General features: G+C 42.1%; 1 protein-coding gene across 2 annotated transcripts in view; it reads left to right on the plus strand.

Moving 5' to 3' along the window:
- The window catches only part of arfgef1 (ADP-ribosylation factor guanine nucleotide-exchange factor 1 (brefeldin A-inhibited)), a 47,616-nt gene that overhangs the window by 16,155 nt on the left and 4,117 nt on the right, over positions 1–27,344 (plus strand). Inside the window, exons 3-37 of one of the 2 annotated variants that reach the window (XM_018673961.2) lie at positions 2,771–2,927; positions 3,111–3,257; positions 4,345–4,524; positions 4,913–4,966; positions 7,159–7,534; positions 8,141–8,263; positions 9,417–9,664; positions 10,273–10,406; positions 12,937–13,171; positions 14,144–14,243; positions 14,580–14,719; positions 14,823–14,931; positions 17,303–17,504; positions 17,595–17,706; positions 18,612–18,817; positions 18,961–19,045; positions 19,186–19,351; positions 19,857–20,008; positions 20,112–20,240; positions 20,332–20,490; positions 20,639–20,783; positions 20,914–21,004; positions 21,398–21,438; positions 21,591–21,760; positions 22,322–22,473; positions 23,465–23,637; positions 23,827–23,987; positions 24,449–24,579; positions 24,751–24,880; positions 25,027–25,162; positions 25,611–25,749; positions 26,182–26,254; positions 26,535–26,694; positions 26,781–26,920; positions 27,045–27,216. In XM_018673961.2, coding sequence (XP_018529477.1) covers positions 2,771–2,927; positions 3,111–3,257; positions 4,345–4,524; positions 4,913–4,966; positions 7,159–7,534; positions 8,141–8,263; positions 9,417–9,664; positions 10,273–10,406; positions 12,937–13,171; positions 14,144–14,243; positions 14,580–14,719; positions 14,823–14,931; positions 17,303–17,504; positions 17,595–17,706; positions 18,612–18,817; positions 18,961–19,045; positions 19,186–19,351; positions 19,857–20,008; positions 20,112–20,240; positions 20,332–20,490; positions 20,639–20,783; positions 20,914–21,004; positions 21,398–21,438; positions 21,591–21,760; positions 22,322–22,473; positions 23,465–23,637; positions 23,827–23,987; positions 24,449–24,579; positions 24,751–24,880; positions 25,027–25,162; positions 25,611–25,749; positions 26,182–26,254; positions 26,535–26,694; positions 26,781–26,920; positions 27,045–27,216 — 5,228 coding nt within the window. The remainder of the gene's footprint in view (positions 1–2,770; positions 2,928–3,110; positions 3,258–4,344; positions 4,525–4,912; positions 4,967–7,158; positions 7,535–8,140; positions 8,264–9,416; positions 9,665–10,272; positions 10,407–12,936; positions 13,172–14,143; positions 14,244–14,579; positions 14,720–14,822; positions 14,932–17,302; positions 17,505–17,594; positions 17,707–18,611; positions 18,818–18,960; positions 19,046–19,185; positions 19,352–19,856; positions 20,009–20,111; positions 20,241–20,331; positions 20,491–20,638; positions 20,784–20,913; positions 21,005–21,397; positions 21,439–21,590; positions 21,761–22,321; positions 22,474–23,464; positions 23,638–23,826; positions 23,988–24,448; positions 24,580–24,750; positions 24,881–25,026; positions 25,163–25,610; positions 25,750–26,181; positions 26,255–26,534; positions 26,695–26,780; positions 26,921–27,044; positions 27,217–27,344) is intronic. The other variant, XM_018673962.2, reaches the window with a different exon arrangement.

The following is a 27,344-nucleotide window of genomic DNA, read 5'->3' on the forward strand; positions in this document are numbered from 1 at the left end:
CACATTTGTGCGGGCGTGCGTGCAGGCCTCTAGTGTGTTTTTGTTTGTGTCTCTCTGCCTGGTCTGTTCCCAACAGCCCCTTGCCTTCTCATTAATGGCTTTCTCCACGAACCCCTGCCTAATGCTGAATTTGTTTTTGAGTGTGTGTGTGTGTGTTTACGTGTGTGTGCGCGTGTGTTTGGTGTGCTCGTGTACAGGCTGCCAAGTAACGTAGGCTTTGGAATGAAACATAGCATGAGTGCTACCTCCCCTCTTCCCCAACCTTTTCTTCCTCCTGCTGTTTCATTTTTATTTCCCCATAACATTTTTATCCCTCACCGTTTCCCCTCTCACACAGTCGTCCGTCCATCTGACACACACCCCCCAAGGTTTTCACTGCACATTATTTCTCTCCAGGTTTCCATTCTCTCCAAGTCGGTATTACCAGTAACCAAGCTCATCTAAATTTTACCCTCAAGATTAGGCATTCTAGATCAAAGATAGATAGATGTGGAATCTACTGTATGCTCAGCCACACCCAACTCACACCAGCACTGCTTCTTTTGGATTCATCTCTGATATTTTACAGCACTCACCTATTTTTCATGTGTAGATGCAATAGTCTCACAGTTACACTCAGGAATACAAATATAATTTTTTTGTGAGCCTGCAGCCTTATTTAAATTGTTTCTATTTATGCATTCATTTTGTAGCATATTCGCATACAAGGCCAGATTTAATGAAGACACCTTTAAAATCCCAACAGTAAGGGTGGGCAGTATTTATCACAGTATGTAATAATATATCACTATAGAAATTTTCTGTAAGTAGATCATTATATACAGTGGATAAAAGGGCCAGATGATATCATTCTAGAGATAAAATGTGGGGATCACTATTTGAAATTCAGGAAATGCTTTAAATTGTAAAGTGAATATGATGGATTAAAGGAAGCTACAGCTAGCCAACTGTTAGCTTAGCTCAACACAAAGACTGGAAACACTAGCTTTGTTCTGTCCAAAGGTAACAAAATCCTCCTACAAGCACCTATGAAGCTCAGTAACTAATAAGTTATTTAATTCATGCCATGCTATGTTTCAAAATCAAAGTGTAAGAAGGACAGGTTGCTGTGTTAAAGGTGGTTATGTTACTGATTAAGAACATGTGATACAGTACAGTCAAAAGATCCAGACAGAGAGAATACAGGGTTCAGTTGGAATTTTGTCCACTGCTCTTTCCAAGGTTGAGGAAGGATATTAAAATTATATTGATTTACTGCAGTACAAATACTGGATGTCTTCCCTTCCATGACAACATACATTCTGCTAGCTTTAAATGAAGCATCCAACAATAATAGAGCAGCCAGTCATGGATGCAGACCTTGCTGTCTGACTAATACCAAGTTAACGTCTATATTATGTTTAATAAGCAGGCTACATCTGACATTGGGCTGATTATAAGCGAGAGAGCAAGCCAGCTGACATTAAGCAGGGAGTCCAGGAATACACGAGAGGAGAAGAGCTCCCTGCAGACACACAGCACAATAGCTGAGAGAGATGGAGACTGGGTCAGAGCGCACACATGATCCGACAGGGTGGATGCTCTTTGCTGAATCACAGTTCCACTTTGATGTTGTTGTAGGAAAAGGTTTTGAAAATGGCGAGCACGCCGCTTAACAGATTTTAGGTTTTTCTGAATCACTATATTTATATATTTGTACCTCTAATTCCTTTTAATCCATGTTACTCCATGCCTGCTTCTTCTTTTGTTTTCAGACAGCTCATAATATTTTTTTGCTCCTTTCCTCACTGTGCTCTTCAACCTCCCTCCCTTCGTCTATTTGTCTCAATTATTTCTTGTTCATCCTTTTAATTACTCTTTAATTCATGTTATTCATTGCCTGTTTCCTTCTTTGTCTTCAGATAGGTCTCTTTATAATATTTTCTCTTCTCTCCCCTCCCTTTTATGAAGCACTTCATCTCTCCTTCTCTCCTATTTTTCTCTATGATCATGTCCTGCTATAGTCAGTGAGGTCGTCCCTTGAAAAAGAGCTGAAGTCATCCTTTTTCATTGCCAGGGCATAAACAATGCAACCCTTCCCTCTCTATCTGTCTCCCTCCCCTCCTCCCTCCTCCCTCCTCCCTCCTCCCTCCGTCTCTGGCTCTCTCCCTCCCTCTCTCCCTTTCCCCGTTCCTTTCTTATTCCAGCAAGTGCAGTCTGGGTGTGGTGGTTGTGCTCGGGGATGCTGAAGACACACGGCTGCCTGAAAGCAGTGGTCCATATTTTATGTCTGAGTCTCTGCTCTTTAAAAAAAAAAAAATAGCCGTATCATTTGATTTAAGGTTTAGTTACTAGTCCAAAGCCAGGAGATGCTTTGTCAGTGTGAACACATGGCAAAGTCTGAGCCTGAATAACAAACCTCTGGGATTACTGCCCCTCCCTTAGAGAGATCTAGTGAAAAAATTGAAGCAGTCAGGCACTGTATTAAATTCAGGGTAATAAAGATTTTGTTACTCTGCATGATGCAGGATGCAGGGGCAAGACGTTTTTAGGTTTTAATGTCCTGTTTGAGCTGCAGACGAGGAGAGGTCTGCACACTGAAACATACCATTCTTAGCACTAACTTCACACACTGTTAATCATGCCTGGATGTCAAGGGGAGTGTGAGCTTGTCAGGATGATTTTTGAACCTGGCTTCTTCTTGAGTATCTCCGGTTTGACAGACTGGACCCTGTGATCACTGTGTTTGTCTCATATTCTCCGCTCTCTTTCTTGTCTCTTCCCTACATAGTCCGCCCAGTGGAGACGGCAAATCTGGTTCCAGCACTTTACCGCCAATCAAATCAAAGACCAACTTCATCGAAGCCGACAAGTACTTCTTGCCGTTTGAGCTGGCATGTCAGTCCAAATGTCCCCGCATTGTCATCACCTCGCTCGACTGTTTACAGGTCAGTGGCAGGACAAGTTGGACTGCAGACCCCTCAAATGACTACATGAGTATTTCTATATGATGTCAGAAATTGTAATAACAATATGATGGCTAGTAGGTCATATTTCCAGGCATCACAAAATGTGTTTGTATGTGTATATGTATATTTACGCGCGTGTTTGCATATGTATCCGACTTGTAGAAGCTGATAGCGTACGGGCACCTGACAGGCAGCGCCCCTGACAGCACGGCCCCAGGCAAGAAGCTCATCGACAGGATCATTGAGACCATCTGTGCTTGTTTCCAGGGGCCTCAGACTGATGAGGGTGTTCAGCTACAGATTATTAAGGTGTGCTGCTCTGCTCGTCTCCTGCAACATCACGGTTCATTACACAGATGCGCAACTTTAGACCAGTTTAATCGCAGTTATTTAATCACAATCAATTTTGTATCACTTTGATATAAAGTCAGTTTTATTGACATTTAATTAAATGAATTCACAACACTCATTTTGGTTACTGCTGGACAGTTGTTTTGAGACTTTAGCTAAATCAATATGTCATTTAGCCCCAACTAAATGATAAAAGTGTGAAGTGGAGATTGTTGCGAGTGTAATTATATTTGTATGTAAGCTGTATTTGTAGTACTTGTGACCTTTATGACTTAAGTGTCTTTTCATAATCTGATCTGAGAGCAGGTATACATAAAAACATCATTTTAATTATTTTGGATTGATTTTTTTTTGCAGGTTTGTTTGTTTTGTAGTCACTGCTGGAAAATGCTGCTTCAAACCCCCCACAGGCTGTGAAAACCTCCATGAAATGTGTTCATCAATTTCATCATCAGTCAGATACGAATTGTAATACTGCTGCAAATTTTACAATATAAAAGTATCTGAGCCACCACGGTTATTCATATTTTGCTCACATACTAAATCTGTTTTGCTAGATTTTTGTCCTTGTAAGCAGATAGGATGAACGACTGATGGTCCCATTTTTGTGGTCATTTGTGTGTGTGCACTGTGGGGAGAAATCCTCACAGAAAAAATATGCTTACTAAAAATATGATCACATCTCCATTGTAACTTGAAATCTCGGCTCATGTGTGTGATGTATCAGTAATGTGGTTTGACAGTGTAAGAGTTTTAGAAATGTTACTGGGTCTACCAGGAGGACTTGGCAAACTATTCAGGTAGCTTTTTAAACATGGCACGGCTGTGTGAAATTTTTACAGCATTTATAGAGTGAAGCACACATGTGAAAGAGGCTTTAGAGACAAACTGATATTTGACTAGTGAGGTTACATGAATTTTCCCCATCGCTCAGCTATAAAAGTAACCACTTTGTCATAAAGAAAAATAGATATATTTACCTATATAAGACACTTATCAGTTCTAATGTTTATTTTACACAGTCTTTCTGTACTCTTTCCTCCAGGCTCTGTTGACAGCGGTAACCTCTCAGCACATAGAAATCCATGAGGGCACCGTCCTGCAGGCTGTCCGCACATGTTACAACATCTACCTGGCCAGCAAGAACCTCATCAACCAGACCACGGCCAAGGCCACACTCACACAGATGCTTAACGTCATCTTCGCACGCATGGAGAATCAAGCAGTATGTCCCAATTATTATTATATTCACTTTTAACACAGAATTCTATTTAAGATACACGTCAAAAAGAGAGCAGCTCTCTTGAGCCAAAAATATGCGGTTGCAATTTTGAAATGATGGAACAAATTATCAATATGTGAAAGTATTTTGGCATGGATTCAAATTGGATTGTAATATAATGACAGATGTTGTATTCTGTGCGAAAGCTTTCTGCTTGATGGGTTTACTCAAACCACATATTCCTGATTTAGTTAAAATCTACTGTTTGCTTTATGTCCAGAGGGACATTTTAGCCTTCAAACAAAGCTTGCTCTAATGTCATCTTTTTCTTTTTGAATGACACTTTTCCCCCCTCCTCACCTGCCTCCCTCCCTTCCTTTTGGACACATAGCTTACAAATCACAAGCTATCTTGGTCTCTGGCCTCCAGAAAGCGTGACCGCCAGGTAAAGCGTGCAGGACTTGCCGTGACTTGCCTGATCAGAACTCTTAAACTCTTCTTCTCTGTGTATCTGTGTTTGCGCATTAAGCTTTTTCCCCCCTCATTCATTCATGCACTCATCCGTTTCCTTCCTTTTGCTCCTGCACCGCACAGGAGCAGGTATGCTGTGTATTTCTCTCACCACATGCTTGCCGTGGCTTTTGTTGACTTGCCTACAAATCTCCTCGTTTTCCCACACCAATTTACATTTTAGTTTTTTCAGTCACATCTGGGCGTGGTAAATATTTTATCGCAGGTCAGCTACACCTTTCTCAGTCCTGACAGCTTTGTGTTACGTTTTGTTTCTCCAAAGGCCTTATGTAGTTCTTTTAGAACAATGAGCGACTGGTATTGAGTCAGACATAGATGGAGAAATATAAAGAAGCAGTCAGGGGTAGAGATAGAGAGACAAGGCAGACTTTGAGGCAGAGGCCTATTGTTGTGTTGTCATTGCCTGCATAGTGTTGTGCTGCTGTACAGGGAGATCCACTTTCCGTGTTTGTGTGTAGATGTAGCCTCCTGACTGCAGCTCAGCATGGTATGATCACACACACACACACGCATGCACACGCACGCACACATAGTATTTGTCTCGCTCACTCTCGCACAGCCTTCACTATCCGACTGAGGTGGCATTTAAATAATGAGCTTAGTTTGTTTGCGCTGCCTCGCCTGTCCCCTCCAGTCAAGGTGTGTTTGTCTGGCCTTGTTACCGCCGCACATATTCAATACTAATTGTTGCATCCAGAATGCTTTGTCATTGAATTTAGTCGCTTACATTTAAATGTGACGATAGTAGGATTATTTAATTAGAGGTGAACAGCTTCTTATGGATTTTTGGTTCTGAAAACAAAACCTAATGGGTTTAATAAAATAAGTTTGTGTACAAAGTAGATGCTGTTTTTAGTTTGGCTTCTGTGAAGAAACAGCATAAAACTGATGTATAATTGTGTCTTGTGGCTAGAAAGGGAGATGAACAGACTACTGAAGCAAATTTGCATCGGCCGTCAGTCTCCCCACGTTTGGCAGATTCACACTGTTAACTGCAGTTATTAATCCCAAAGCTAGTCTGCTGTATATCACCATCTATCACCATTGTTTTGTAAATGTGTCACACTGTTTATATCTCCAACTGTAACCCATGTCTCTCTTTAGTTACTGTGCTTTTTCTCTTCAAGTCACCCAAGTCTATAATTTGTTTGTATATTTTTTTCAACATTTCTGCCCAACAAATCTACAAATGCACTTGGATTGAAAATGCACCATGGGCTGTTGTTAATTTAGCTTGGCTGAGAGAATTTCCACTGCTTGTAATTGTTTGCTCTCTTTTTTGGAACTTGTATTGGTGTTTGCTATGACTGTAACTGTGCATATGAGTACTTTTTTCCTCTTAATACCAGCAGAGATTAGAAGTAGACAGTTTTATTCTTCTCAAAACCAAACTTCGGCCACATAGCAATCTATTACCTGAAATAACACATTACTCACCAACACCACATCTCCTTCAAGGCTACAACCGTGTGCAAATGTCTTGTGACCCACTTTTAGCTCGTGACCTACCAAGCTAAAGCAACAGCAACACTTTCCAGTGCTCCGCTATCAGGAGCAGTGGTAATACATGTCAGTCATGCCACATCAACCAGGACATGGCTGTATGAGCCATTTTTCCCACCTTCTGCCACCAGACTAAAATAGACCCAGTCCACACGAGCCAGCATGAATCGATTCCACAAAGTTTGTCTCATCACTGTTGTAGTACCATGGCCTACTTCTCAATGAGTGCATATTCATATACATTTCCACAAGAAAGCACATTTAATATATGCTGAAATCCTCTTGATGTTATAATTTTTTTAAAAGAATGGACCCATAGCGGTCTTTTTGCTCTCTGCTTTGACATCTGGAAGTGTTGTGGCCCTGCTGTGGGCTTACTCAGCCCTCAGGGAATCTAGACAGGTTGTTCAGACTTGTAATTGCTGTTATGAGTTTGTTTATGTAGTTTTAACCTCTCTTTTTTTGTGTGTGCGTCCGTGTGTTGCATGTGCCTGTTCTCTATGAATGCTTTTGCCGTTCCCTGTGTGTATTGTCTGTGTATGTGTGTGTTTTTTTTCGTATGTGTGTGTATCCCCACCCCCACCCCACCCCACACTCCTGTAGCTGCAGGAAGCAAAGCAGCTAGAGAGAGAGCGGCACCGGCAGCACTCCCCGGTCACCCAACACACCGAGCCAGAGTCCCCTCAACTCCAGGCTCACATCCACCTGCCAGCCAAGAGCCCAGCCCAGGAGGCCAACGGGCCCGTCACCCCTCCGACCCCCAGCATCACCATCCCATCCACCCCGTCCACCCCGTCGACACCGGCCCCAGAGGGTGGTGGTGGCGGCAGCAGGTCTGTGTCTAGGGAGCAGGAGGAGCAGGGAGAGCAGGGAGAGCAGGGGTCCGTCTATGAGAGCCCGGATCCGGAAAATGGATCGGATTTCTGTGTGGCTGAAAATGAACAGACTGAGGCAGACCAAGCTACTGCAGCAGCACAGAGTAAGACTGCTTAAAGGGACTTATTTTAGTCTCTTGTATTTTTTTAATACCAGAAAATCTAGTTTCCTTACTTGTCATCATATCAACAGACTAGGATAAAATGTCTACCAGTGAAAAAAATTCCATGATTTTGCTCATCACATGCCCATCACACCAAATTTCCAAGCGTGAAATGCTGTAACAGTGTGACTTTAAATTCATTAGAGCTCCATACACACTTATAAAAATCCAGAGAGATTTTTAAGGTAATATATTTTTAACGTTGCTTGTCTGTGCTGGTATATTTTCTGAGGGAAATGTCAAGAGTCACAATAAAAGCTTCACTTTTACAGTCTCATTCAAACCAAATAAACCAGCCGGAACCAGTGTTTACTATTGAAAAACATTTGATACCACATTCAGCAATACAAAGGCTCATTTACTGAGAGAACTGGTGTAGGATATGAAGAGCAGAAGGAAAAAATACTAATTCAGCGACTCTGTAACTGTATGCACGTTGGCCCAGAAAGCACTACGCCTATAGCAGAATAGGTCTGTTGCACTCTGCATCTTTTAGTTAGATTATTAAAAAAGGATGTGACGTGAAACTGCACGTGTGTTGTTCAGATGCAGCAGCCCAGCAGCACCCGGAGGCAGGTGAGGAGGACGAGGAGACCCCAAACTATGAGGAGAAAGCCCAGGAAATAGTCCAGAGTATTCTGCAAGAGGTTGTCAATACCGTCGCAGGAGGTGAGACATGTTCCGTGTGTAGCTATTTTTAAATTGACATTTAATTTTTTTAAAGGCAGCGGTAGTGATTTTGAAAGAAGTAAAAGCACAAGCACAAAAGAAAGCTTTACTTATACATACAGCCTGCCTTAAAGTAACTGTCAAGGTTTTTTTCTTCTTAAATGGAGCATTAGCATCTCAATGAACAGCAAGTTCAAGTACCACAGCCACAACTACCCCTGTCGTCTTTGTTCAGGGCAGCTCCTGTGGGCACTTTTCAGTTTGCTCACTCTTTGACATTTCAGTAAAATATGGGTTATTTGAATTTTCACTTCCCCACCAGATGCCTGAGCAAATTTATACCTGCTTTTATGAGTCGGAGAATTGACTCTTGGAAATGGAGTGATCCAGCACAATGCGGCTCAGCTGACCAATCAACCCAGTCTTACCTTATTACCCTATTTTTTGCACATTCCTTTCTTAAATGCATATGAAAAAAGGAGAGAAATACACATTACTGATTTTACACAAGCTGTACATTACATGACAGGCAAACTGTGTTTCCAGAATGGTTCCCCCTGCACCTCTCTGGGTACAAACTGTGTCTGAAAGGCAATGATAAAAAAAATCTCTAAACCATGCCTTTTGTAAATAAGTAACAGCCTAATGTTCCTGAAATGCTATAATTTTAGGTCAGGTCAGGCTCCCTGAAGTTCCCTCAGATGTTGACAAAAAAGAGAGAACAGCGCTCTTTCTTTGTGTGCAAAAGTTAAAAAAACCTTTTCTTTTTCTATGGCTGCAAAAAAGACTTTATTAACTCTTACACACAACAGGCTAGTGCTCTGGCATTCTTTTTCAAATACACTTTTAGCCTTGAGCAGCAATATGACAAACAGGCTTCAATGGTCGGAACATTGTGCAGTAATGCACTCTGGGATCCTCTGTTAACCTGAAAGTTCCCTTAAATGCTGTTGAACAGGCTGTGTCTCAGTGTGCCGCTGTCATTTTCTCCCTTTGTATATGACCTGAACATCATGTCAGACTCCAGAGTAAGACATGACAGTTTAATGTTGCCTTGCCAGCCATGAAACATGCATTCCTGGTAGAGGATGCTTTAAAGTGTTTAAGTATCCCTTGTCGGTCTTGACTCCTCCCTGCTCCATCACCACCACAGGGCACTGTCTGGACCCCGCACACCTCTGCTCCGACACCAAGGAGCCCGGTGGCGAGTCGGAGCCAGTGGAGTCTGAGCCAGCCGAAGCGGCGACTGAGGGCACCCAGAGTTCCCTGGAGGACGAGGGCACCCTGGGTAGCGACAGCGAGCACGTCCACGCCAACGGGATCCCTGGCACGCCTATTTCTGCCAGCTTCACCCCCTCGCTGCCTGATGACAGACTGTCTGTCTCATCCAATGACACTCAGGTGAAGGACAGATGAGGGGTTGTAGAAACAAAGCATGCTAAAGATTTATAGCACATTGCATTTAAGTCAAGGAACAGTAAGATCTACTGGTTTAAGTAAGAGCAATTCAGCAGAAATTACACAAGAAATCACTTTTAGCTTGGAATATAAACCTTACTTTTTTCTGCATTTTATATTTATGTCTCCTAAGCTCACCCCTGTCTTCAAAACTATTTAATTTCTTCTAAGTGATGTAACATTTTGGCCCTAATGTATAGCTGTACTGGCTGAGACTCAGAGGAAATTAACCACTTGATTTAATCAAAAGACAGAATGAAAATGAAAAAGATTGTCAACACTTGCACTTTGAGAACTGCTAAAGCCAGTTTCTTTAATTACAGTGGACATGTTTCCTGAAATGTCTTATGTAATCACCCTTCTTTTCAGCTATATATGAACTCTGCAATTATGTTTGATTGCGCTCCACAGTGATCAAGGTTAAACAAATCTAATAGATCTGGAAGCTTATAATCACACTGTTTATGTGGAGGATGTGAGATTCAGCGGAAGAAGATGTTGCTAACTGCACACTGATTTTCCTGTTTTTTTGGGGGGGTTTTGCCATGTAGGAATCAGGAGCAGCACCGGGCCAGCCACCAGGTGCTAAATTCTCCCACATTCTCCAGAAAGATGCCTTCCTTGTCTTTCGCTCACTCTGCAAACTGTCAATGAAGCCGCTGTCAGATGGACCTCCTGATCCTAAGTAAGACTTTATTCCATGTAGTGTGAAAGAATGGGATTACAGTACTATTTGCTTGGTTTAGTTTATTTGAAAACTTTCCTTTTAAAATTTCATGGATTGTTTATAAGTATGTGAGTAAGTGAGAGAAATATACTTTTAGACAATGGAGGGATTATTAGAAGGAGCAGTGCACAGAAACAGGCTGCAGTAATGGTAAGATGTTCGGTTAGAAGTGAATACATGCAAAAAAAATAAATCTAGGAAATTTACTTGCAACAATTTTGATAAGGGCTTAATCACTTAAGTAATTAGCTGGTTCCAATTGTGAATATTTTCTGGTTTTCTGATAATATGTTTTGGACTGTTTGGTCTGACAAATCTGACCAGTTTAAACATGATCTCAGGGAAATTGTAACACAGATTTCTCAGCATCCCTTGCACCTTTAGATAGCTCATTAACACCACCCCTTTAACCATTGCTGCTTTACTTGCCTAAACAAAGATAGTGAACCTTTCCTCCACAGTGAAAGAAACAAAATAATGGATTATAGTTTGTGTCACTAACTTGTAATCACCACTTTAGATTTAGTCATTCACATACTTATTTGAGAATTTGTTCTTTGTCATGTGGGCATTTTCCAGCTTTTGTTCCCTAAGCACATCAATAATAAGGTCATATTCTCTTCTGAACATGTAGTTGTTTGTTAAATGACTGATAACCTTTGAGTTTAGTAATATGTTTGTCAAGCCAGTGTGGAAAACCCCCCTGTTATTATTCTGTGCACTGAGGGTGTTGGTTATAAGAATAGTCCATCATGAGCAGTAACAGTAGCATTTTAATAAATGGCACTGAAGGAGACAATGAGGCACCGCTCATCATTTTATGAATCACTTCCTGTTTTTGTGAAATACAGAATCCCCCTTTTAACTGTTTCCCTTATTTTCAAAGCACCAAAAAGGAGAAGGGAATAATCTGATTTTGCCATCATTCAATATTTCTTCTGGCCATGCTCTGGTTTGCCAAAATAGATGCATCTGATTGCCTCCTCTTGATAGCAGTAGCTTTTGAGACAGGATTTCCTGCATCTGGTTTCTGTGTATAACTCAATTCACATAGTGTCTGCTATGTGACTTTGATATTTGTTTGTTCACTTTTTTATCTATTTAATAATTTCAGTTTTTTATGTCAGTTGGCAAAATGGGAGCTCAGGGCATTGTTGAATAGCTTTGAATGAATGTGGTGAAAATGCAAAAGAGTTGTGTATGTGTGTGTATTTGTCTGATGAAAGCCATGTCAATTACCTCAGCACTGATGTGCTATGTCAGTGTCAGACAGAAACCTTTTACTATCTAACAAGGCTGCTCTGCCTCATGTTTCACTCTCTGTAACACAAACATACAAAAAGCAACACATCTATTCTCTAAAGGGCTGATTATACTCCTATTGGATATCCTTGGTTACTTTTTAGTACAAAATGTACAAAAATGTCCTACGTTGTCAAATGGATTTTTACATTCAGGGTTGATTCAGGCACTTAAATCCAAATAAAGATAAATGTTGTTTATGTATCAAATATGGACACATCTCTTTGACTGAGCTACACTGGACTTGTGTCGTAATAACAAAATAAAGATGCAAGGGTCTGGACTTTCATTACTAGAACATTAAATGAACTCATCAGTCTCTATAACACCCCACAAGTGACTAATCAGCTCAAACACAAAACAAATAAAACTAGTGTCATCTGTCCAGGCTGTTGAGTTATGAGTAATGTAGTCTTTAGGATATAGATTTATTTGTGCATTCTTTTACCATTATTTGATGTACAAATGAACAGTTTTTAAATATTACTAATAATTCCCTTGTTTGTAATTGTATCATATTAGATGAATGTCAGCTTTGTTAAGATTAAAGTTTAGTTTCATATAGTCATGAAAATGCATGCATGTCAGCTCTGCCTAAGGTTGTCTCATCTCATCATGACCATCTTACTGCAACTTGAGTGTCAGATTTTCCTATTTGTTTGCAAAAAAGTCCATATTTTTGGGAGCTTGCAGAAGAAGAAGAGACACATTTTTGTTGTGCCACATAAATCTGCACACCAGAGATGGAAGACATTGCAGACAAGCAGCCAATCTCAGCATATAAAGTAGCTGAAAGTATTTTTTTTTATTTTTTTTTTTTTTTAGCTTGAGTTTTTCTCTGTCCTGCTGCTGCAGAAAAACAATTCAGACAAGCTGAGGCTCTACATGCAGAGGAGCTTTGATTTAGTTGTCCTAGCATTTTCTTTGAAGGTTGTTGAAGATTTTAACTCTCTGATGGAGAGATACAGTATGATGTGGTCTCGGTGTGTGTCACACTGCTGTTTCTTTCAGGTATAACTTTGCTTGAAGGGACATATAATTTTCACTTTCAATACTTTAGTTTAAGTGTGTCTACTTTCTTTTTTATCGCTGAATGTACTATATGCCTTGAAATGTTAATGCTCATCAGATTGGACAAAAAGTCTCAGATGCTGATCTGAAAAACTACTTGAACTTTCCTTCCCAGGTCCCATGAGCTGCGATCGAAGGTCCTGTCCCTCCAGCTGCTGCTGTCCATCCTGCAGAACGCGGGCCCCATCTTCAAGACCAATGAGATGTTCATCAACGCCATCAAGCAGTACCTCTGCGTGGCCCTGTCCAAGAATGGTGTCTCCTCTGTGCCTGAGGTCTTCGAACTCTCACTCTCCATTTTCCTCACTCTGCTCTCCCACTTCAAGACACACCTCAAGATGCAAATTGAGGTAAGGTATTCATTACCCCATGTTGTGCTCGCCAGGGAAGTGTTCGGGCTTTGTTGTCAGTTGCTCAGACTTCAAGTGTAAAGGTAATGACAGGAAGATTTGGTGCAGAAAATAACAGTTACTCTACTGGCAGTCCTGATAGACCATAATGTGACGAAACCATAAGACAATAAACTTTTTCAGAGCTTACTTAGGCTTCACTAGAAAGCTTTTAGTGTGACACAGTGAAGGCTGTCCATGTTAACAATGCACACTTGCTCTCTGACAACTGTAACCTGCCGCTCATATTCTTAAGCAGCGTGCTCTCCACATGATGTTTTGAGTTCAGTTTTTTTTTTTTTTTTTTCTGTTCTGTTTGGATTCAGCTACTGTATGCAGGGAAACCTGATGAACTAGTTGGCTAAGTACAGTAACTATATTTATACATCCACCCACCACTTCTTGATGGAAAGCAGCCGTTTCACACCTTCTCTGGCACCTGACAGTCTTCCAGGGAAATACAGGAAATGAATGACTGAAGTGAGAAGGTTGAGGGGGAAGTGGGCGCAAAATATTACTTGCAACACACAATTTCATCATAATTTTTTCCCCTTTAAACCGTATTCTTTTCAGGACAGTATAGGTTGTAGTTTGGGTTCTTTCCAATAGGAAATGCACAAAATACACATTAAAATGGACGTTCCTTCCTGTCTACTACCAATCTTTACCTGTTGGTAATATATATTCTGATATTGACTGTCTGACAACATTTCTCAATGCAGCAGGCAGCTGATGCAAATGATATATGGGAGATGTCGTTTATCACAGAGTGCTGTAACATTCTTCCACCTCGGTGCAATTGATTCGCACTGTTACCTGCTTTCTGTTACCCACAGTTTATTCTTCTGTCTGAGCTGCTTCTGCCTCCACCTGCCAGAAAATTATGTGGGCTTCTGATGGTGTTTTTACCCATCCCTGTGTCTCTGTCTGCAGGTGTTCTTCAAAGAGATTTTCCTGTACATTCTTGAGACGTCCACAAGCTCTTATGACCACAAGTGGATGGTCATACAAACCCTCACTAGAATATGTGCAGGTTTGTGTCACTGTTTTTATTTCTTTAAAAGAAAATAGCTTTAATTCTGATTCTTTACAGGTAATTAATAAATATTGGCGCTTTGATAATAAGGCAGTAATGGAGGCTTGTTGGACAGCTTCTGGTACACATAAACCTGATGTTCTGCTAAATACTTGCCAGCTAAATGTATTTAATCACATCATGATGGTTTCCATTAATTCAATGGTTATAATTAACCTTTCACAAAGGATATAATTATACAGGTGCATGCTCCAGGCTCCATAAAAGCAGTCTGTATTTGTTTCATAGATTCTAACTGACAAACTCCATCTGTGTCCCATCTGTGTCTCTCAGATGCCCAGAGTGTGGTGGACATCTACGTGAACTATGATTGTGACTTGAATGCTGCTAATATATTTGAGCGTTTGGTCAACGACCTCTCAAAAATTGCACAGGGTCGAGGGGGCCATGAACTAGGCACAACACCACTACAGGTGATATATTGTTTAATGTGGTATTACTATTATTTTACAGTTATTTATAATACCAATAAATAAAGCCACTGGAATAACATTTTTTGTAACTCTGTTAATCTAGGAGCTGACCCTGAGAAAGAAAGGCCTTGAATGTCTAGTGTCCATCCTGAAATGTATGGTCGAGTGGAGTAAAGACCAGTACGTCAACCCCAACTCCCAGACCAGCCTTGGTAAGACACCAATGCAATGTGAATATAATTTATCAGGACTATCTGGCTTCTGTCATACCCGAGCTGAATACGAGATACAAGGAAATGACCTTTCTCTTCATTCTAATTCTGCATGCTGATCAAATATTTAGTCTTGAGACACATCACTGCCAGAATTCATGTTTGTCTTCTAGTTCAGGTCATAACCAGAGAGACTACACAGAGAATAATGTGTTACTGTTGAACTGGTAGTCCCATCACTCCTAAAAGCTGAATTAAAGTCCAAGGGGAAGTCTTAAGTAATTCCTGGAGAAGGTTTGAAGAGTGTTTGGTCAGATTGCAGAAAGTGATGCAAATAACTGTATTCTGTTATTATTGTCGAGAAGTGATTCTCCAGTGTAATTAGTGTTTATCAGAAGTGGTTTGAATTTATGTTAACAGCTTACATACAGATGGCACATCCTGGAATTGTTCGTGTTGGTGCAATTTTACGCATTGTTGACTTTGCCTATAAAAATCCAGATTGTTGTTTTTCCTCAAAAGTCTGTGGAGAATTTCATTCGTATTCTGGAAAGTGTCAAAGAGAAGACTGCAAAGTTTATAACTAGTCTTTCCTATGATCAGCCCAGTTTTGGCAGCAGTTCATCACAGAGGTTAACTGGGGTTAGCAATAAAGCTCACATCCATCAGCCCAGCTACAGGCGCTTGAAGGACTGACAGTTGGCATTCATCAGGGGAAGCTACCGCTCTGAGAAGGAAAGCGGGTATTCATAAGCTCAGCTCCAGCCGGAAGAGACAGCGAGTTTATGCCCAGAGGCCAGTGCAGACGTGCTGATCCAGGAGGTTTAGTCTAAAACAGAGCAATACCTTAGGCTGAACTCTGATGAAACGCCCCCTCTACAACATATCCTGTGTTGAGACTGACCCCTGGGTATTCTGCACATCAGAGAATATCTGTTGCTTGCCAAAGGTGGAGCTCAAACGAAGAAGAAAGTGCAACTTTTGCAAAAGGGCTGGATAGATAACCCACAAGCCCTTGGAACTAACCACAGGCTAGCCACAGGCTAGCCACAGGCTAAGCTGTCAAGACCAACTAGCAGAAGTAGTCATGTTCACTCACAGGGACGTTATCCTGCCAAAACTTATAATGACTCATTAGTAATCTAGCCGATGTTCATAGGTCAGAATTAGAATTTTTAACGTTAAATTTGTCTTGTTGGCTGTCTGGGATTTCAGACCAAGACTTTTTTATACAATTATTATTTCTGATTACATTTGAATTAGTGTAATGTATAACAGGATTACAGAACAATGTTCATTTCTGTTCTTTTAATTGTCGCTTGCATCATTTTCTCTCCTTTTTGGATGACTTCAAAGCAAGAGCAGGTAATGGTAACACAGTACAAAGTGTTTGCTACAACGTGTTGCTGTGATGGGAATTGTATTAAGCCCTGTTGTGTCTGTAGCTTTAGACACTTTTCTATTTGTTTTGCATTACATAACCTGTGTTGTTTCTAGGGTTTACTGTTACCCACTGACACCCCATAGATTGTAACCAAAGCCAAGTTTGTATTTACTTAAACTTTAAAACACTTGTGAACTAAAATGGTTAAAATGCTCCTTGTTAATCTCACAAAAATATTATCTAGTATTCCCCCAGTACATGGCATAAGCTCTCAGTTCATTCACCCCACCCCACCCCACCCCCATTCCTCCACCTTTTTCTTCTACTGTGTAAGCCTAAGAATGGGAGGCACGCTGCCAGCTCACATTACTGTGGCACTGTCCTGAATGTTTTAAAGACTTTCCGATGGGTAATCAGACGCCTGGCCTTAGCACAGGGTTACAGGGTGGACCCACTCCAGCAGCAGCAGCAGCAGATCCCAGAGCTCATCTCTGCTGGCTTAAGAACCTCTCTTGGCCTCTAAGTTCTGGCTCCTTCCTCTTTGACTCCCTGGAGCTTTTTAGATAAGCCTACCTTTCATAATATCCTCCCCTCCTGCCCTGCCTTGCACCTGCTCTATGTGTCTGTGTGAATAAAGTGTGTTTCCCCAAGTTCATTAAGCTGTGGTCGTGTATGCATGTGAGTAACGCCAGCATGCATACCAGCCCTGCCAACAACATTCATTAAGAAAGCCTCAGGGTCGTTTTGATCCATGTTGCAGTTTCCCCTTTTCAATTACCAAAGTCTCTCTCCTGCAGTTCTAGCTGTAAGTTAGTTCATTTTTAAGCCTTCAGGCTGAGTTTGTGCCAACAACAGAGCCAATTTAAAACTCCCACCTTTGTGATGTGGTTTCAGGGGGTGGCTTCTTAAAGTAACAATAGAAATTCTTGGTTTATTTTGACTCATCCCTTCAAGATGATCTTATCTTGTGTGTTTTTTGCTCCTCAGGCCAAGAGAAACCATCAGAGCAGGAGAGTACAGAGACTAAGGCTCCAGAGACCATAAACCGCTATGGGAGCATTAACTCTCTGGACTCCACGGCCTCATCTGGCATTGGCAGCTACAGCACCCAGATGTCAGGTACTGACAACCCAGAGCAGTTTGAAGTCCTCAAACAGCAAAAGGAAATCATCGAGCAGGGCATTGACCTGTAAGTTTCCCTACACACACTTCAGTTTTTCATTAGTTTCTGTTACTGTGCATTGGCTACATTAAGTTTTGTTCCCTTGATTGTATACAGGTTCAACAAGAAACCAAAGAGAGGAATCCAGTACCTTCAAGAGCAAGGCATGCTGGGTACAACCCCAGAAGACCTTGCTCAGTTCTTGCACCAGGAGGAGAGGCTTGATTCGGTAACAAGTCACCCCATTAGCGTTTGATTTCTCTGTTAAAGCTGAGTGTTACAAGACTTTCAAAATCGTAGAGTTGCTGTGCTGCTCACTCCACAACTCATTTTAACTCAGTGAGGGTGCACAAACCACACAACTGATCTCAGTTAAGGTGTTCTGATTACAACATTGTTCCACTTGAAGAAATCCAAGATGAAATGATTGCAGTATTCAATCAGAACACACAAGTCACTGTGATGTGATGCATTCTAACCCAAAAACGTGTCGTATGTATCAAACAGAAAACTGGTGTAAAAATGTCACAGACTGAATTCACCTTCTTCGTGCCGAGTCCCTTTTAAAAAAATTTGCATATAGCAGCCGAGGAAGTGGCAAAATGCTTGGCAGACAAACAAATGGCCAGTCCAGCTCAGTAACTCTGCCCTACCACACAGAAGCCGCACAATAATCTAATGTCTGTCCACCAGTAATACACACAAGTCCTATACTGCAGCGTAAATGTTAACTCTAATGAGGAGTACACTCTGCCTTGATTGGACAGCCACAAGGGTATCTGTGCACAGCGGTAATCAGCGATGAAGAGCGTTTATAACATCTGGTCAGAAACAAGGACCCTTAGCTGCACTGGCACCACAGCAGCAGCAAACAGAGTGGATAACCATGAAAGTGCAACATGTATTTATCTAATCCACACTTATTGGATGGCCCTGCTGTTAGAGAGCAGTGGTTCTTATTAGTTTGTAGTGGAAAGACAGACAATTAAGTTGCTCTTTCAGTGTTTAAATTGATTTTCTCCCTCTGCTTTTCTCTCCTATGGTGAGAAGTGCAGGATTTTAGACTCGTACATATGTTACTTTGCAGTATGAAAAAAATAAGACTGGCTTGACTGACGACTTGTCCTCTCTTAGACCCAGGTGGGAGAGTTCCTCGGGGATAATGACCGCTTCAATAAGGAGGTGATGTACGCCTACGTGGATCAAATGGACTTCCAGGGCAAAGACTTTGTTTCCGCCCTAAGGATGTTCTTGGAGGGCTTCCGACTCCCTGGAGAAGCACAGAAGATCGACCGGCTCATGGAGAAATTTGCAGCAAGATATCTGGAGTGCAATCAGGGGTGAGATTAGATCTCTGGTTGGAAGATCCTGACCATGGAAATGGCTGAATTTGATTTTGTCTGGACCACATACTGTTCAATATTCTGTTACATCAGTTTGCATCCTCTCTCCCCCTACCTTCTTCTCCTTTTCAATTTTCTAGGCAAACCCTCTTTGCCAGTGCTGACACCGCTTACGTCCTTGCCTACTCAATCATTATGTTGACAACAGACCTTCACAGTCCACAGGTAAGCACCTCACCTTGATGGGTGGCAACCCTCAGGAATGTCTTTTGACAGCAGTCTTTTCCCTCAGAAATCAGCACAACATAAATCACAGGGATGGCACAAGCGGCTCTTGACCCACATCTCTCTCATTGTCTGCAAAGGTGAAGAATAAAATGACAAAAGAGCAATACATCAAGATGAACCGAGGCATCAATGACAGCAAAGACCTACCCGAGGAGTATCTCTCAGCCATCTATGACGAGATTGCGGGGAAGAAGATCGCCATGAAGGAGACGAAAGAGCTCACAATGAAATCCAACAAGCAGAGTGAGTCTCACAGATGTAATAAATACTAAGATGAAGATTGCAGATATTATCCAGAGCCATTTACCTGATATCTTTGTTGCTGTAATGGTTTTGGAAGAGACTTACCACCACCATAGATGTGTTTGATGATTAGATCATCTAAAGATGCTTGTAAGCCATCTTCAGATTAAATTACAAAGGAATCATAAGTAGTGAAGAAATGACAGTAACCCATTCAGAAGGACTCATTCAAGAGTTACATGCACTGTCACAGCTATTCTTGAAAATATACAACAGACAGTGCATTGGCTTACTCATATTTGGCATCAATTGTTTTGTGGAAACCGCTTCTTAAAATGTAAAAAGGCATGAAGAGGCCTATTGTTACATTTTGTCCCTAGATGGTTCCTTTTTGACACTTTGCAGAGCTTGTGTTTTCCACGCTGAGTTTGTTTTAGTTGCTGCGAAAAACTCTGTGGGTGTTTTCTGTGCAATGTGCGACTCGCTGGTGTCAATTCTCGCTCAGGTGTGGCCAGCGAGAAGCAGAGGCGTCTGCTGTACAACGTGGAGATGGAGCAGATGGCCAAGACGGCCAAGGCTCTGATGGAGGCCGTCAGCCACGTCCAGGCTCCCTTCACCAGTGCCACACATCTGGAGCACGTCAGGCCCATGTTCAAGGTAACACAAGTAGACAGGTGCAAGATGCCACTGTGAGGCACACAAATACACACACTGTTTCACACACAAATTGGACGGCTCATTATCCTCTATTGTTCTTCAGCTGGCATGGACCCCCTTTCTGGCTGCTTTCAGCGTGGGGCTTCAGGACTGCGATGACACTGAGGTGGCTTCTCTGTGTCTTGAAGGCATCCGTTGTGCCATCAGGATAGCGTGCATCTTCTCCATACAGGTACCTCTGTCAGAACTGGAGGAATAATGCACACTCCCTCATCCTGCAGTGTTTCTGATACGCCACCTTGTCTTTTTTGTCTCTCCACCAGTTGGAGAGGGATGCGTACGTCCAGGCCCTGGCGAGGTTCACTCTGCTGACGGCCAGCTCCGGCATTGCGGAAATGAAACAGAAGAACATTGACACCATCAAGACCCTAATCACTGTGGCCCACACTGATGGCAACTACCTGGGCAACTCCTGGCATGAGGTTTGATATTTTTACCTCACCTAAAACTGTCACGCTGTATTTGCTCACAACAGGCCTCAATTTCCAACTGGATACTCTGTCTACTACCATTCCTTTAAATTTTGGCTTAGTCTTTAAATATGCCACTCTCCTCTATGTCTTTTCTCAGATCATGAAGTGCATCAGTCAGTTGGAGCTGGCTCAGCTGATCGGTACAGGGGTGAAGGCACGCTACATCTCAGGGACAGTGCGCGGCAAAGAGGGCTTTGTCACAAGTACCAAGGAGCAGAGCAACGATGAGTACCTGGGTCTAGGTCAGTGAGAACTTATAAATGCACAAAGCACAGACAATCCAATGTCACGACCATGTCCTATTTTTTCATTGGAGCTGTACTAACTGTAATACAAGCTAGATGTCTGAACCTTCTTTGCTTTGCTCTGCAGTTGGAGGGACAGTGGACCGTAAGCAGATTGCCAGCATTCAGGAATCCATCGGCGAGACCAGCTCTCAGAGTGTGGTGGTAGCTGTCGACAGGTACTGAAGTAAAATAAGAGGAAAACCCATGCCTGTTTTTTTCATATAATTCCCTCTGTAAGTGGACCATATTGGGGTATAATGAACCAATTATCACGTTGGTAATGATTTCTAATACAGTTGTGGCTGTCTAAAGAGCATGAAGATGGGAACCACTTCTTGTTGAAAAGATAATATTTCATGAAAAGTAACACAAATTAGAGTGCATTCAAAGGCAGTTAAACATTTACTGGTTGTGCAGCCTGTATATTGTGAACTGATACTTTTCTTTTTTCATTAGATGTTATTCACATCCACCTATTTTTCTCCAGCTTTGGGGAAGAATGCTTTTTTGTCTAAAAAGTTGCAAAATATGCCTCCAAAGTAATATATAATTGTCATTTTTTGCTTTAGAATATTCACAGGTTCTACCAGACTGGATGGCAATGCTATAGGTGAGTCTAGCTGAACTTGCTTCATATTGTATTATACTTGCCCCACCAAGGACAAGCACATTCCAGCTATTTTTGATTACCGTGAGTCATTTTGCTCGCACAAAGCACCTTTTTTCTTTGCTTATCGCCGACATCTTCTGTCTATTTGTCAGTTGATTTTGTGCGCTGGCTGTGTGCTGTGTCCATGGATGAGCTGGCCTCGCCCACACACCCACGTATGTTCAGCCTGCAAAAAATAGTTGAAATTTCCTACTACAACATGGGCCGCATCAGGCTGCAGTGGTCCAGGATCTGGGAGGTGATCGGAGACCACTTCAACAAGGTGGGTGAGGACTGATCACCCACTTCAGGCATGGGTACCGTGAAACAGATGCACATTTTTAAGGCAGAAGTGTAATTCTGTTGTATAAAAGGAACTAAAAACTGTCAAATATTTTTTCTTGTTAAATTGTTGGTATTATTGATTACCTATATGAGGGTAAATGAGACAAAGTGAGCTGCAAACAACCATTTTCTTCCTCTCCCACCTTCTGTTTTGCAGTATGATTTCAATCACTGATAAGCACAAATTGCTGCCAGAAAAGCTTTCTGGCATATTGGTATTCAAGGACGCATTTTTCACAGAGGCTCTGTTTCTCACTGAGTAGCTGCAAACTGGGTTTGGCTTGTGTAAAATCAAATCTTCAAAGTAGTCATTCATCATGTTGGAAAGTGGATTTAAAAAATGTCTTTATTTTATTTTACCTGGAGGGTTAACCGTTCTTTTAGTGTACCCAGATGCTTGTTTTTTTTTTAGCTGTACATTTTCCTCAAAGAACAGTTTGTTCTTGGGAAGCTGCACTTGACTTTAAGAAAACTGAAATATGTTTTTATCTCTGTGCAGGTTGGGTGTAATTCCAATGAAGATGTGGCAATTTTTGCAGTGGACTCTCTCAGGCAACTGTCCATGAAATTTTTGGAGAAGGGGGAGCTGGCTAACTTCAGATTCCAGAAAGACTTCCTGAGGCCTTTCGAGCACATCATGAAAAAGAACAGGTAAAAAAAGAAAAAAGTAGATGCTCATGTTACTACTCTAATGTAAGTCTGTCATGCTGGGTCATGCACACAAGGCCTGTATTGTGCTGTGAGTGGTCACTATTTCTTAGCTGCAGACACACACACACTGGATCACTCCCCTCCTCCCTTCTCCCCCCTGTAGCAGTTCTCTGCCTCGACTGTTATTCACTCTCTTTCTGTCTGTCTTTTTTATTGCAGTGAGTAAGCATATTGTTTGGTTGTTCACTCAGATAAAAGCAGCAAGCCAACATTTCCACTGGCCCATTTCAGTCTGTTTTCATTACCCTTTCAGTGAATTCATGATTCTGCCCCCCCTCCCTTGTTTGGTCCAAATCTGTCTTGAATGGAATTTCAACAGCCATCAGTTATAAATAAGTTTGATTTAGCCGCTGCAATTATCTGTGTGCGGCATGTCAAAAGGCGAGCTGTTTTACTGCACCACACTTTTCACTGATGTGAAAGAGGAGTAGCTGTATGTATGAATCCAGCCTCACGTTGAATAGGCAGAGGGCCTCAACAGAGAGGAGATGGCAGGCAGCCATGTAAACCCTGCAGCGCAGTGTCTCCATTAGACTCTCATGCTGCCCTCCCCTGTGTGTGATGGAAAGTGGAGGCAGAGCTTTTCTCTCATTCATAACTACTGAGCAATTAGGAATGCTCTTCACTATGGCAACAGTTGCTGTAAAAACCTGTCGTGCCAAGACTAGCCAGTGCCGGAATAATGATTCTGCCTGAAAATGGAACTGAGGATGTCATCAAGAGCTTTTAAAGCTAATTGACATCAATGAAGAGATTAATTTCCTTCTTTTTAATTGATTGACTCTTATGCTTCTTACTTTTTTAATCACCCTCACCCACTCTGTGCCTCACCTCTTTGATTCCATCTCCTCCTTTTCTATCTGCTCTTCTTCCTCAACCCTCTCCAATCCCTGTCCTCCTTCCGTTCCGCTTTCCCATATCACTTCTCCAGGTCTCCCACCATCAGAGACATGGTGGTGCGCTGTATAGCTCAGATGGTTAACTCCCAGGCGGCAAACATCCGCTCAGGCTGGAAGAATATCTTCTCTGTCTTCCACCTGGCCGCCTCAGACCAGGATGAGAGTATCGTGGAGCTGGCCTTTCAGACCACGGGCCACATCGTCAGTAAGTTCGACACACACAGACAGCCAAGAACGATATGATAACTTAATTTGCAACCCTCCTAATTTATTTTCTTAACCATTTTGTGGTTGGCACATGTTGGATCTGACATTAAAGTCTTGCTCTGTCTCTCTTATGTTTTCCCTTCACCCATCTCTCTTTTATCCCCCCTCCATCCACCTCCACCACCAGCGAATGTATTCGAAAAGCACTTTGCAGCCACCATCGACTCCTTCCAGGACGCAGTTAAGTGTCTGTCAGAGTTTGCCTGCAATGCCTCCTTCCCGGACACCAGCATGGAAGCCATCCGCCTCATCCGACACTGCGCCAAATATGTCTCAGAGAGGCCACAGGTCAATACCTGAGCAGTTTATTTGTTATTTTATTATATTAAAAGTGCCATGTGTATTGTTATCAGTGTTAGGAATAAAGCAAAATACATAGACTCAGATGTGTTTTAGATAGAAGACAAATAATATTGGTTTGCTGAAATGACTAACACATTCAAAAAACATATAAAGCTACATAAAGACTATAATCATGTTGTGCTTTCATTACCGTACAGTACATCTATTCCTGTGTGCATCAAAATGTGCCTTGTGCAAAGATTGACTGGTACAGCTTAGGCACTCCACTATAATTTTTCTTTCTCAGGGAAAATCTGTGCATCAGGCAGGCAAGACAGAGAGAGTGTGTAGGGCATATCAGGGGCATGTACAGTATGTATGGAAATGTGTATTTGTGTAGGAGGGTTAATTCCCACCCTGAGGCAGAGCTGCTACAGTGGTGAATGTGTCTCCTGTTTCTCTGGCAGGCCTTCAAAGACTACACCAGTGATGACATGAATGTAGCGCCTGAGGATCGCGTGTGGGTGCGGGGATGGTTCCCAATCCTCTTCGAGCTCTCCTGCATCATCAACAGGTGTAAGCTGGATGTCAGGACCAGGTAGGTGGGGGGTTCACCTTTAGCCTGCTATTTCAGGGCTTGAAATGCATGCATCATAAAAGGTGCGAAACTGGATCTTAAACACAAATGTAAAGGTGGCTATGTAGTAAAAAAGCAAATATCAGCTAAGGCATCGAGGAAAGGACAAATCTATGTGTGTGCTTTTCCCAGGGGGCTAACAGTGATGTTTGAAGTGATGAAGACCTATGGACACACCTTTGAAAAACACTGGTGGCAAGACCTGTTCAGAATTGTCTTCAGGATCTTTGACAACATGAAGCTTCCTGAGCAGCAGACTGAGGTATATGAGTCTTTGATCTTCAACAGCTGTTTCAACCATCCTATGGTCTAACAGCTGTATTGTCCATACAAATATTAATGATCTGAGGAGCAAACAGCCCTAAAATATCCCAATACAATCTCTAATCTTCTTCTTTGTGCCCTCAGAAAGCAGAGTGGATGACCACCACCTGTAACCATGCACTTTACGCCATCTGTGATGTCTTCACCCAATACTTTGAGTCCCTCAATGATGTGCTGCTGGATGACATTCTGGCTCAGCTCTATTGGTGTGTGCAACAAGGTGAGCACACATGCAACCCCTTTTTTCCTGTTATTTTTCCTTTTATACAAGTATATAACCCTAAAGTTTCCAGGATGTAGGGCTGATTAAGGCTCAGATTGTTTGGGAGGCCAAAGAAGCAACAGTCATTAAGACAGTTACTGGCAGTACCCCTGAGCTGTGCTTGGCTGCAGTGGCAGAGCTCAGAGGCTGTCTCTGAGCTTTCATGTGCTGCATCAATACTCTTCCATCGCTTTATAAAAAGAAGGTTAAGCAGATGATCAATAACCTTTTTAGTGATTTTGGGTTGTTTAAAAGAAGAACTCTCTGCAGGCGTTATGTATCGATGTATCTTACCGTTTTCCATCACTCCTGTCTTTTTCAATTTACCCTTCCCTTGTCTCTCCCCCTCCCCCCGTCTCAACCTCTCCACTTCTCCCTCCTACCCCCTCCTCCTCCTCGTCTGTAGATAATGAGCAGCTTGCCCGTTCGGGCACCAACTGTCTAGAGAACGTGGTCATCCTGAACGGAGAGAAGTTTTCCCCAGAGACCTGGGACAAGACATGTAACTGCATGCTAGACATCTTCAAGACCACCATCCCACACGCGTAAGCTGCTGCACTGAATACTGAACTGTCTCTCCCTCAAAGTCAGAAAACAAGCCATACTTTTTAATTTACATGCAAATAAGGACTTAAAGTCTTTAACTCTGCAGTAATTTTAATTATAAAGTCACATAAGTTGCTAAATGAAAGCGGTAAAGGGAATTACACAGGAATAAAATATACAATCTTCCTGTCTGTATCATTTTCCACAATCAATTTGCAAGGAATTTCTTATCTAATCTGATTTTTTGAAATACAAACCAAACATATTTCTAAGGAAGCAGAAATGATAACCAGCAGAGACTTTAACTAAATTAAGACCTTGTTCAGCTTGATGTATGCTCAGGATTTTTTTTTTTTTAACATGGAAGTCGTTTGTCATTCTGTACGAAAATTAATATGATTTAGTGAATAAATGCTTTTCCTGTTTTGCAGACTGTTAACATGGAGACCAGCAGGAGCAGAGGGAGAACACTTGACTTCACAGAGCCTGTCAGACAAACAGTTGGTGAGGAAAAATCGAGTATTTTTGTGTTTTGCGTGTGAATGAATTACTATTTGTTCTGGTACTTGCAAGTGGTGCAGATCATTTTTGTGAACCTAGCATATTTTTCTTTGTGATATTTGTACAATTTTATTTACATATCTCTGAGTATTCTACTGCTGGGAAACAAAATATTAGTCTTTCTTCTTTCACAAGGTTTTTATTTCTCATACATAATTTATATGCCTGCACTGTGTGTGTAATTTTAAGTGAAGTGCATTTATTTATTCCACTTTGCTCTCAGGACTCAGTTTCCCAGAAGTCAGTGGACATCCAGTCCCGCTCCGAAGACCAGCACTCCATCAGCAGTGCTGACAGGGTCGCCATGGAGAACCGTCGGCAGAGTCAGTACAGCTCGGCCTCAGGCATGGGTGAGGACGGCTCTAGGAGCAGGACCCCAACAAGTAAGCCTGTTGCTGAAGACTGAATATGACTGTTCTTGTCTACACGTGTGTGTTCTGATGGACGTTTGCCACTGTGTGATCCACAGAGGTCCAGGAGCAGCGCTTATTCTCGGCCTTGCTGATAAAGTGTGTCGTGCAGCTGGAGCTCATCCAGACTATTGATAACATCGTGTTTTTTCCTGCCACCAGTAAGAAGGAGGATGCTGAGAACTTTGCTGCTGCTCAGGTACGAACAGCTGTGGTTCACTGATAATCATAATGTTTCAAAGCTTGCTAGCTCATCAGGGTTTTTTTTCAATGCTTTGTGATTTAAGAGAAAAATAATCTGTCATGTGTTTGTATTTTTGAAGCGGGACGCTGTAAATACAGCAGACGTTCCAGTTGAGACCCAAGACCAGGGCATGTATCGCTACCTGACCTCTGAGCAGCTCTTCAAGCTGCTGGACTGCCTGCTGGAGTCCCACCGCTTCGCCAAAGCTTTCAACTCCAACAACGAGCAGAGGACTTTGCTGTGGAAAGCAGGTAGGCTGACAAACCACTGTCTGCATCTTTGTTTGATGCAGTCAAAAAATAATAGTGGTGATTAACCTCAGGCACATTACCAAGCCGGCCACGGGGGATTCTGTGTTGCCCCTTGTGGCAGTTTGGGG

The sequence above is a fragment of the Lates calcarifer genome, linkage group LG24, assembly GCF_001640805.2.
Source record: "Lates calcarifer isolate ASB-BC8 linkage group LG24, TLL_Latcal_v3, whole genome shotgun sequence".
Taxonomy (NCBI): domain Eukaryota; kingdom Metazoa; phylum Chordata; class Actinopteri; family Centropomidae; genus Lates; species Lates calcarifer.